The sequence below is a fragment of the Topomyia yanbarensis genome, chromosome 2 (assembly GCF_030247195.1).
Source record: "Topomyia yanbarensis strain Yona2022 chromosome 2, ASM3024719v1, whole genome shotgun sequence".
NCBI classification, from domain to species: Eukaryota; Metazoa; Arthropoda; class Insecta; order Diptera; family Culicidae; genus Topomyia; species Topomyia yanbarensis.
Genome location: NC_080671.1, coordinates 428,844,186 through 428,856,733, shown reverse-complemented (window position 1 = coordinate 428,856,733; position 12,548 = coordinate 428,844,186). Strand labels below are relative to the sequence as shown.

Sequence of the window (12,548 nt, the reverse complement as noted above, 5' to 3'; positions counted from 1 at the left end):
TAAATACTACATATATGTAGAGTTTGCTAGATTTTATCTGGCTCGGACTAGTTAAGTGATATATTAGCGATGGAACCATACTGACATGGACGTATCATTCGCAGGATATTATTTTAAATTGAATTTTTCCAAACACATCCAATTAACAGCAAACAGATAAAAAAAACACCAGATTCTACCCCGCAATTCATTCTACGACAGACTTACCAGTTTCAGCACCCCTATACTGCCCATAACAGCATAAGAGTCCCATGTTGAAAAACAGCAAGCCGAGAAACGCTGTTCAAGATTGTCCCATCCATTGAGCCAAATGGATGGGACAACCATGTTTTGGTATTTTTTTTAATATTTTCTGAACAAACCCGGTAATCTTATTTGTGCAGTGTGATTCAGTGGTACAATCCAACGGATAACTCATTTCCGACAAAAATCAACATGGGACTCTTATGCGTTTATGGGCAGTATAGCTGATCGCTGGTGACCCGAACACAGCCCTGCCAACTGACAAATCCCTGTTTATCGAGTAAAATATTCGATGTCAAACGAGCCCCAATTAGGTATGCAATCAGCAATCAAGTTGCTATCAAACTGGCATTTTCGATGTGCTCCCGTGTCGTCAGAATATCAAACGGACTCGCGCGGCCTGTGTTTATGGTGCGGTGTGCAGTATGTTGTATCTATACCTATTTCATGGTGGCGTTAGTTGCTGATGTTTTTTTGATGGAGTTAAATAACAAATTTTGCACGAACGAGACTGGACTGTGAAACAAGGTAGAGGATTATTTTTATTGCGGAGTCAGGTGCTTCCGTCCTCGTTTGATAGCGTGTTTTTTTTTGTTGTTGTGGGTGCAGATTATGTGTTCATGAGGAGAACCGAGTTGATTGGAAGCTGCGCTGGCTGACGTGAGGAGGTTGGGATGCGAACACAGCAACGAAAAAAAAAATGCAGCGGAAGGTAGGATACGGCAATCATGAGAAATTCAACACGCCCGGTATGTTCAGAATGTCGATAATGGAATTATTTTTTGTGTATTCGTAGCGCCAGCTGTTACCCCTTTTTAATCCGTAAATGACATGGATCAGGTCATTTAATTGCTGAATCTACATGTAGTGTGCATTTTTTTTAAAGCTGTTCAATGTATAAATTGAACCCGTTGTGAGCGGTCAACATTCCGAAAGAAAGATTCGTTGATTGCGACTGCCAAAATCGAAGAAAATTTTAAAAACGATTTTTATCTTGAATCTAGCAGAATCCGATTCAGTTTCCCTACTTATCAGATTCGGATAGTTTAAATTTTTTAACCAAATTTTAGCATGTACAGTGTCGGTCAAAGCCACGAGACCACTGCAGTATGACAACTTCCACGTTATGATTAAAATCAAACCACCCAACGTCGGGCTGTAGGGCTGACGTGCTAGTGGGCGTTACCAACTTTGTGTCATAAAAAATTATGTGATGCAAACAGAAATGATGTTTTAATGAGAGAGAAAACAAAACGAAATAGAATTAGGACCAGATTCGTGATCAGATCACACCCTATTTATTGTTCAGATTTGACAGTGCGGAAATACTACTGTAAAGTATACTGAAATTTCAAAAAATATCAAAAACCGTATTAAAAGACTGATAGAGCAATTTTTTTACAAGCATGTAGATAAAAAGGAATCGAAGATTTTTGGGAAACGAATTCTTTAAAAGACATTGACGATAGAAAAAAATTGGAACAAGATAGTAATTCAGGCATGGATAAGACTATTTTGGTACGGAGTTGTTTTTTTTTTTTGGTATTTTAAATCCAAGGATCTCCAATCTTTTGGATCAATCAATCCTTTGCATAGCTCTTGAGTGGTGTCATACTTCCTTCCATATGCTAAATGGAAAGAGCCACTGCCCTTAGGGAGAAATATAGCATCGCATAGGCTTACCAACTCGAACTATTTTTCGATTTCGCTGGGCTGAACGGCAAATCAGAACAGCTGTTCTTGCGGGACCTTACGCTTTACAAGCTTGTTTATAATGGAACACAAGCAGTGTCTCCATTAGACGCCACTAGAGAAAATCACTTGATGATTGATTTTGGTGATAACTTGAAGGGAGAAACCTGGATTTTGTGCAGGATAATACCGCAATACATTCCTCAAAAGAACAAAACCTTTTCTCACCTCACGAAACATCAATGTCTTGGAATGACCTGCTGCCTTTATTTAAACCCAATAGAGACCATTTGCGATATTTTATTTTAGCGTGCGTTTACAAATGGACCACAATTCGATACAGCACTTCAGCTGAAAACATCAATTCAACAAGCATGGGCTTAAATCGACACCTCGATCCTGTTTTAAATGGTTGCGTCAATTTCACAACGTCTAGTAGATTTTTTAGGAGCTCTAGGAGGATGAAAAAAAGTATTAACTTATATAACTTTGCTTTGAGGCCACGTTTTATTCCTAAATACAGATCACTCTAGAAAAAGCATACATAATGTAGTTTTAGCGTGAAACGAAATTGACGTCGTTTTTGCTTGAGAACCTAGAAACGAACCTAGGTTAGTTGCTTCAAACAAGCGTTTTTCATGGAACTCAGTTGGGTTCTCGCAAAACAGCTTTTCAGCTCTTTTCAGATTTTCAGTTCGAGTGGAGCATAACCTAGGCTGGAACCTGACTTCAAACAAACAATTTGACAGCTGTTAGGCTCGAAACAGAGTAAAAAAAATTTCGTCCTTCAAGCCCCACGTAATCAGTTCGCGAAATTAACGAAAACCATTTGCACGAAAATTCTCAGATCCGCAGAGATCGCGGGAGGAAAGGGAAGGGATGTTAGTCCAATACTTGCTTTTGCCAGAGGCCGTATGCACTACTGTGCACTCCACAAGTATCACGGGAGGAGGGTATTGGTTAGTAAGTATACACTCAAAAAAATGTAAACGTTATGCCCATTGATTTTACACATAGATTTTTGCAATTAGCGAAGGCATATAGACACTATTTGCTGGCATATAAACCTAATGTGTGTATTTACAAGAAATATTAATCTTATATTCACATTTCATAACTATAAGGCACATAAAACCCGATTCTATAACAATACGCACATATAACTTGTGTGTGTGCATACATAGTTTATACAGTTGACACATAGAAGGTAGGGGAACATGGGGAGACTTGACCAGGTTTTCAGCTAAAACTGCATAAATCTCTAAAAAAGCCTTCAATCCCCCAAAAATCATTCAGATATAAGGCACAAAGTTATTGCGCGTCTTCATGATTTTTTGCAGAATTTTTAATTTAATTTTTGAAAAGTTACAAAAGTTTTTCAGTGATCGTTTTTTCTGGTCAAGTTTCCCCATTGCGGGGAGACTTGACCAAGAGAATTTTGAAAAATCATGACAAAAAATAATGACATAAAACATACTGTAGTTATTTTTTCTCTATTGTCGAGATCCTTAGGTAGCAGTAGAAAATATAAAAATCACGAAATCAGTCCTACTATTGCTAACTTTGCTTACAAATTTTAAAATATAAGGACTTATGTTTGGGGTGGGATATTTTTATGGCGTGATTAACATTAACAGTAGATACCGAAGCATAATTAATATTAGGAATTTTGTATCTTTCTTCAGCTGATCGCCACTTGATCAAGTCTCCCCATAAAATCTTGGTCAAATCTCCCCAACATTAGTTATTGCGTTCAATTTCAAGCGAATTCTAGTAATAACTATTCCAATGTTCCAGTTTATGTAAAATCATTTCACTGATTCACAAGGATTAAGATGGTATATTAGTCCTTTAATAGTAATTAGTAGTCGAGTAGATACAAAGTTTGATAAAAAATTACATCATTTAATGCAAATTTATTAATCACGTAATATTTTCTGCAAGGAAATGATTTTTTACCCCAAACTTTCAAAATTACCTTAAGGGATCGAAACAAGTATAAAAATATTTTTGAAAAAAAATTAAGAATCGAATAGAAGACGTCACAGCCGAAAATAGAATTTTGCGCTTGGTCAAGTCTCCCCATGTTCCCCTATGTGTGCGCGTGATAACATTAGCATTTCTTCTTCATATGGATTTTAAGTGGTTTGAGGCAAATAGAATTAACGTTTGGATTTTTTTCAGTGTAGGGATGCAATTATTCACCAGAGACGTGTGACTCCACCATCTGAACTAGATATCGGACCCACCAACTCATAGATCGTGGACCAACTGCTTGCTTTACTTCCCTTCCAAAGGAAGACGTGATCACAGATTTTTTCACCTCAGAAAAAATCTCAACGACGTCGGCCGGCATTGAAACGAGATCAACTGGAATGGGTGGCGGTCACGCTTACCACTCAACCACCGTCGCCGTCTTTGCTACGTTGATTATTTGCCAGACAAATTGATTTCGGCACCTTTTTGTTCCGTGGAATCCAAAGCGGTTAACAAAAAGCCATGGTTATGTACTTTTCAACTTGACAAATCCACGCTGAATACCTCGTGCATGTAAACTTGTGAATAGTGCTATCGATGCATATCTTTTATCCGACCTCAAACTCGTGATATTTGTGTTGTCACAGTCAATGTGACGGCTTATGACATAAACAGGCAATACGTCTATTTTTCAGCACATTCACCGCATAATGAATCATCACCTTCTGATGATTTCAAAACGGTTGTATCATACTGTAGTAGAAATGGGTTTCCACTCATAATCGGTAGTGATGCAAATACCCACCACAAAATTTGAGGCAGCTAAGATATCAATTTTGAGAAGCACCGAATTGATGGACTTAATGTAGCAAATCACCCAACATTTGCACTATCTGGCAGAGGAGAGGTGTTAGAAGTAACTCTCTGACTGTATTACGCATGAGTTGGCAAACTGGCTCGAACCGTCGTTATCTGATCATAAGTACATCGTCTGTGATCATTTGAACCCCAAGATGTAGCAACCTCTTGCGGTTCTACCGTGTGATAATTGAATTTTAAATTAGTGGTAGAAAAAATAGGATTTAATTGTGTGGACTTTTCTAGATTGTAAATTACCACTCGTTTTGATGAAACCGTTAATGCGTGTAGATCCTTTTTGGATTTTCGGGGAATCGAAAATTGAGTCACTTCCCACATCAGGTGTGATTACTGGTAGTTGCGAGAAACGTGCTCTTTTTAAATCCTTTAAAATGGGAAGCAAATTGATCAAAATCAAAGAAAAGAAGCAGAACCGCAAAGGTGCTATCTTCAACAACGCTTCGGCTCATTGTATAGAGCCTTCGAATCTCAATACTTATCGAGTGCAAGCAAGGTTGGAGAAAGGTCATTTTTCGATTGCGCTGAAGGATGATCTATTAAGAGTCTTCACAGGTGTCTCCTTTCTATCCCTCTTAACTCATTCATTCCCAGTTCCAGTGAGTTTGGCTAGGTATGGTATTGTTTGGTTCTCTCCGAATAACGAACAAAGCTGTACCTGGCTGAAATAGAAAGTGGAGGAGATAAGTGAGAAGCCAGGGGACTTCCGTTTTATTGTCGAACTCTATATCCTTCACTAGAATAAGGTATTCCTTTACATTCCGTGTTATCCCAAGGAATGTTTGAAGAGTACTGTTGTTTTGATGAGGCTAGAGTTCCATAATCCTGGTTCGTGGGCAGTTTGCTGGAATGCTCTGAGAACCGGCTACAGAGAAAATACAGTAGTAGTTTTGCAGTATTGACGAACGTTCTCTGGAATTTCTAGCGAAAAAGGATTATAAACTGAGCTATGGCTTCTAAATGTCACTATGATAGTTTATAAACCTAAATCGGTTTAAGCCGAATTTGGATGGCAATATCTCTTCGGGGGCGTTGTTGTTCTGTTATCTCAATATCCACTCGGGGGTGTTGATGTATCCGCAAATCGAGGTGTCTTTTATTCCAGTGGGAATGAAACATATTTTCGTATTGCTTATATTCTCTGTGTCGTTATTTTCCTCAACCCTAAACTTACCACTTCCCCAATCATGCCAATCAGGGAAATGACGAAAAGACAAATCATGGCAAGGCACAAATCTCCGATCATCATGGGGAACGTGCCATTTGAGCCAGTCGCTACTGATTCCTGAACTTGAGGGTAACTGTAAATCCTGGCGGCCTATTGAAGACATATCGATTTGGAATGAAATTCGAAGCGGGTGGTGTATTCGTACCCGGATTGTGTCATCGCCCATATATACAGGGATACTAACTTTGCATTGTCACATTCTACGAGGTGATACATTTTGTCTACGAAAGTAAATATTCTGCTTTGGTAATGATCTGAGAATATTATCAATACGCTATGTCGGACATGGTGAAATTGTAAGCTGTAAACTTCTGCCATCTTACACTCAATTTATTCCACTAATAATTGTTTTACTTTCCAAAAGCGAACATTACGGGACATTTCGAAAAGTGTAGAGCAATACACTTAGCCCGTAATGGCCATTCTGTCTCGACACAATGTATTTTTCAAGAAAACATTCATCTTAAATACAAAAACACAAACAAAAACAGTATTCAGTAGATTTAGTTGCATTTAGAGTAAATTTTAGTTCCATTTAGAAGAAAATTCAAGTGTGTTGATTCGGTTAAATCGATTAATTCAAATTTAAGCAACCCTTAAATTGAAAAGAAGAAAAAACACGGATACCAGATTGCATAAACGAATTATATTCCCCATTGCAACGTTCATTTAATCGTTTGCATGCATATTTGGGGCTCGATTGTCTTGGGCTTCACAAATACTTTGAAATAGCTTCTGAATTGTTGTAGTATATGATAAGTTAGATAAGTTATCAATTAGTAAAGTCTTGATTTTTTCGGCCTTACGGAGTAGATTATTCCCTTTAAAATATTCAGTTTAACAAACGAATCTTATATTCTCAAGAATATTTTTTTGTAAATCTCGCTTTCGTCATATAATAATTTAAGGAGAATGAATGCAATGGTGTTATGTGATAAAGTTCTGGAAAAGTTTATCTACAATACGATGTACGCTGCATGCGAACGTCATGACCGATTTGTAAAAAAAAGAAAATTTTCACCACTTCGAATTGGGCAAAAGTTTTTTTTAGTTTCAGCTGTCGACAAAGTGGCTCACAACATTGCTGTTATGAAACCGGAACGACTAGGATTTTCTTCAGATGGCTGCAATCTTACCTCTCCGAATGTTCCGCTCTTGTTGAAATTGGCACCACACGCTCAAACGCATTTAACGTATTTAAAACGCCAACCGATACCACTCAAGGATGTCACCTAGGGCCACTTATCTTTCTTCTATTAATCAACGACCTCTGCACCCGCATCAAATTTGGAATACTACTTTACTCTGTGGATCTGAAAATCTTACGTTAAATAGCCTCAGCACTCAACTCTGCTGTATTCTAAGGTGATATAACCAATATGGAGGTGTGATGCTTACTGCATGTCACACAGATCAAGCTCGATAAATGTAAAGTGGTATGTTTAGGGTGCTCGGTAATATACCCTTCAAGCCTGTGTCATCGAGAGAGTGGGTTCTATCCGTGATTTGAGAATCTTATTGGACAGAAACCTTCACTTCGCCGACCACATAAAAGCAATGACGGCGAAGGGAATTGCAATATTAGACTTTCTGAAACGAAACACATGATTTGACGGATTTTAATCCACTAAAATCTATAAACTGCGCACTGGTCCGAATCATCTCGGAGTATGCTCAAAGTAATTGGTTGAAGTGCGTTCAAAGAAGCTTTGTACAATTTACTTTAAGAAAACTCTTGGAACAACCCATCCGTCTTGCAGCCTATAATCACTAGAGTCTCGTCGCACTTTCTTGAAAAGAATGTTTATTTTCGATATGTTGTCGAGCTTTATTGAATACAGTCGTGATTCACTGGTTGGACACTTTTTAACTGGACCGCTTTTTAGTTGGACCTCCGCTAGTTGGACTAAAAAGCATCTGAACGTCAAAATCTCATGTCAAATTGACTTTGACAATCTATCTAATAATCTTTTACACTACTGATGTCTTCTGTGGAGAGTTTTTGACATTTGTCAGTCAGTCCAACTAGCGAATTAAATTCGTTAGTTAGATATAGGCTGTGGCCCAACCAACGAATTATGACTGTATCCCGACATTCTTACAAGAATTCATTTGTACCTCCTCGTTGTATAAGTCGTCCGCTTCTATGGTTTTCTAGGCACCGTACAGCATACAGCCAGAATAATACGGTAGACAGATGCTGTAGCAAATGCTATGATACTTCTCTAGTTTTTTTTTATCTAAAGATTTATTTGAGACGGCTCTATGCGTTAGCACAACTGAGCCGTGGATCTTTCAAGTATTTACAAAAACTAAAACTAAAAAATACTAAGAATGTCGGGCTGCTAGATCTTGTTGACGCAATTTGCTACGTGTTGAGATCCTTTTCCTTGGCGGTGAAGCATTAGTTGCCTTATCCGTCGAGAGAAGGCAAGCTGAACGACCCCCACAGTTTGCGCTCTCTCGTGTTATCATTCACGTTGGTGGCATCCTCGGTACTGCTTTCTTGCTTGTTTACGGTCAAAGGTTACTATTTGTTTCTTGTCCTTACAGATCGCTGTTGCAAATCCGTCTTCATCGGTATTGACTTCTTTATTGGTGCTAGTTGTTGGTTTGGGAGCGGTTGTCCCTTCATTATTGGTTAATTGTGAGAGTTGGCTGTAGTAGACGAGTTTTGAGCTTTTACGCATATTTTCCCGCTGTGGGCCGTCTGGCTACAAAATTTGCATGTAGGATCTGCCTGGGATATGTGATCTGCGTTGTTTGCTTATAGGTTTTGCCATTCTGAAAATTTTCTTCCGTATTATTTTCAGGTAAAATTGCGGCCGTGTCCCCAAAAAGGACAAGTGCCCCGGTGCAGTTTCCCCTGAACCCCCTCACATCGAGCCTGGTTTGAAACATCTGATTGTGACTGAAGTTCTGATGGACCTATATGAAAACTGTTCAATTTCAAAGTTAATATGCTTCAAAAACTTTTTTCTTTGACCTCATGTTCTTAAGGGCTCTGTAGCTCTTGAACTTACTACTGCTCTCCTGTTATTTTAATCTAAGTATCATGATTTCCTAATATTTTGTTCCCTTTTTCTCTTTACCTGTTAGTCTCACGTACAACTCGCGGACTCTTAGTCTCAATGTCTTCGAACTTCTTGTTATCTTGGTCTCGGAATTTTTTAGTTTCTAGGCCTTGTGATTTCTTGTTATTTTAGACTTTTGGTATCATGGCCTTTTGGACTCTTTGTTTCAGGGTCTCTGAACCATTTAATCTTTTGGTATCCTGGCCTCTTGGTCTGTTGATTTCAGTTTTCTTCGTTATTCTTTGGTCTCTTGGCATGTTAAATTTATAATCCCATTATCTTTCGGTTCTTTGTGTGTTGATATCATAATCTATTTATTTGTATTGCGAGCTTCCAAATTTGAATCCAAGTTTTTTGAAAAATATGCTGGAAGGGAAACAAGTACAAAAATCCTGCAACTCTTTACGTTTTGTAGGCGGATAATGATTCAGCTCGTGTCTATTATCAGATTCCTTCGTACTTTTTACATATTGCACAAATAATGGCATTAAAATCGCACTGCTCCAGAACGAATTTCAGATGGACGTGAAAAGAACAATGTCATCTCCTATTTTAGGTTCTATTAGTGCTCAACAGCTGTATTTCACGGAAAACACAAATTATGTTATCCCTGTATTTATACTACCCACGTTATTTAACGAATATACGCATTATCACACACATACAATCCAAGTTAAATTTAAAAGCTTCCTCTCCGGAACATCATTCTTCCACGAACATCCGAAATACATTACGGAATACTAAATTGAACAAACAGAAATATTCCACCTGCAAAAGGGGTCAATTTTGCTTATTCATGTACATACACTGGGGCGCTATAAATTATGCAAAACCTAACACAACCGCGTTGTCCGAAAACACCGATAGCTTTGCGAAATTTACGGCTAACCTCAATCGATGGGCTGAGCCGGGTTTGACAGCCGTCCGGTGAATTGCCAATTAGTTCCCGTATACGCCGCGAGTGGCGTATTATTGAACCACACTAACCCCGAAAACCGACTGGGAATGGGTAATAATCCAAATTGTTTCGACGCCATCCACACACACACCGCTCTGTCCAATTTGATGAGAATGAGATTTCCCGCTCGGCTTCTAACTGTGCTAATAATAGCGGTTCGCTGTTACTTTGACTTTTTGGGGAAAAGTTTTAACTCATTTGCCCTAATTGTTTTCTTTCCGCAGATGAAACCTGCCGCTCGGACGAGTTCACCTGTTCCAACGGACGGTGCATCCAGAAGAGGTGGCAGTGCGACCGGGATGACGACTGCGGTGACAACAGCGACGAGAAGGACTGCCAGGCAACGACGTGCGATCCGTTGAAGCAGTTCGCCTGCTCGGAGAATTACTGTATCACGGCCAAGTGGCGCTGCGACGGTGAACCGGACTGTCCGGATGGATCGGATGAGCGGGTGAGTTGTGACGTGCTAACGGAGGGTCACCACCAAACCGGCGTGATACTGTATTTTCCAGTTTGGCAAGATATTAATATAGATATTGACGCAAAACTTTTTAAACCGTTCTGTCAAATGGATATTTGCGTTTGACAGTACGAGTAGGAAAACTTTCCGTGAACTCTCTAAAGCGGCCCTTACACGTTTAATATTTTGGCCAATACACAGTATTGACGATATTGCTTCAATACGTCAATCTCATTTGAAATGCACATCGTCAATACGTCAATACTTCCATTACACGTACAATACTTTTGTCAATACTCTCTAGTATTGTCAAAAATATTGAATGTGTGAGGGACGCCTAATAATCATCGAAGCTGTCAGGGATCATCCATAAATGACGTAGCATTATATGGGGGAGGGGATAGTTTTGTATTTTGTGATGATGTGTGACAACAGGGGGGGTAGGGGGTCATGTTATGCTACGTAGCTTTTTTAAAGGGGAATAGAACAGAATTTAAAAAAAAATTACGGCGACAAGGGGGGGGGGGCAGGGTTACCGTCAAGCTACGTAATTACCAGGGGGTATTTAGAGGTTTGTGACGAAATGCTACGATGGAGGAGGGGGGTGTTAAAATCACTCAAAAAATGCTACGTCATTTATGGATCCCTCATGTACTTGTAAAGTGGCCCTTACACGTTCAATATTTTTGTCAATACTAGAGAGTATTGATAAAAGTATTGTACGTGTAATGTAAAAAGTTGTATTGACGATGTGCATTTCAAATGGGATTGGCGTATTGAAGCAATATCGTCAATACTGTGTATTGACAAAAATGTTGAACATATAAGGGCCGATTATGCCAAATGGCTTTATGCCAAATAGCAATCTATCTTCAATTTTGTTTTTTACGATTATGCTAAATGACCTTTATGTCAAACTTTTTACCAAATGACACTTGAATCTCGCTATGGTTATACCAAGTGGCTTTATACCTAACGACGTTATGCCAAATGAGCTTCCCCCTGAACATACCTAGTATTAACCCTTAATCCCCGTCCCACACAGGGCTGCACCAATCCCACTCCGCCAACGGTGAACCCGTGTCTCTCGTTGGAATACCAGTGCAACGATCGGATAACCTGCATCCACAAGAGCTGGATCTGCGATGGCGAGAAGGACTGCCCCCAGGGAGATGATGAAATGCCACCGATTTGTCAGAACGTCACCTGCCGGGCGGATCAGTTCCAGTGCAAGAAGGACAAAACCTGTATCAATGGGCGTTTCCACTGCAACGGGAAGTCGGACTGCTCCGACGGAAGTGACGAGCTGGAGTGCGGTGAGTGACCATAGTTTGAGGTTATGCGGTCAGAGTGACAACGTGCTTTTTTTTCTCTCTCTTCCAGCGAATCGACCGGTAGTTAAATGTAATTCGAAGACAGAGTTCGACTGCGGTGGTGGAATGTGTATTCCGCTGTCCAAAGTGTGCGATAAGAAGGCAGATTGTCCGGAGTTCCAGGATGAACCAAGCGATAAGTGCGGGAAAAACGAGTGCTTGCAGAATAATGGCGGATGTTCTCACGTATGCGTGGATACGCCCGCTGGATACTACTGTGACTGTAAGCCTGGGTATGTTCGAGGTTATATAAAATCTTGTGTGAAAATCAAATAATACAACTTTCTATGCTTAGTTACAAACTGGTGGACAACCGAACCTGTGAGGACATCGACGAATGTCAGGAGGCCGGTTCCTGTTCCCAAAAGTGTACCAACGAGATCGGAACGTTCAAGTGCGAATGTATTGCTGGATATTTGAGAGATCCGCGGGACCACACCAAGTGTAAGGCTACCGAAGGACACGCGTCGCTTCTGTTTGCTAGAAGACACGACATCCGAAAGATTTCGTTGGACCATCGCGAGATGACGTCGATCGTGAACGATACCAAGTCGGCGACGGCGCTGGATTTCGTCTTCCGTACCGGGATGATCTACTGGAGTGATGTTTCCGAGCAGCGAGTTTACAAGTGAGTATCCTTTGTGATAGGTTATGTTACTTCTATGGC

General features: G+C 39.8%; 1 protein-coding gene across 8 annotated transcripts in view; it reads left to right on the top strand.

Moving 5' to 3' along the window:
• LOC131685359 (low-density lipoprotein receptor) overlaps positions 1 to 12,548 on the top strand; it is a 993,025-nt gene that overhangs the window by 906,138 nt on the left and 74,339 nt on the right. For all 8 annotated transcript variants that reach the window (XR_009304782.1, XM_058969026.1, XM_058969027.1 and 5 more), the window contains 4 exons: positions 10,273 to 10,499; positions 11,554 to 11,824; positions 11,892 to 12,114; positions 12,177 to 12,509. Coding sequence is in view for 7 of the 8 variants with exons in the window: in XM_058969026.1 (XP_058825009.1) it covers positions 10,273 to 10,499; positions 11,554 to 11,824; positions 11,892 to 12,114; positions 12,177 to 12,509 (1,054 nt within the window). In the remaining variant the exon portion in view is untranslated. The remainder of the gene's footprint in view (positions 1 to 10,272; positions 10,500 to 11,553; positions 11,825 to 11,891; positions 12,115 to 12,176; positions 12,510 to 12,548) is intronic.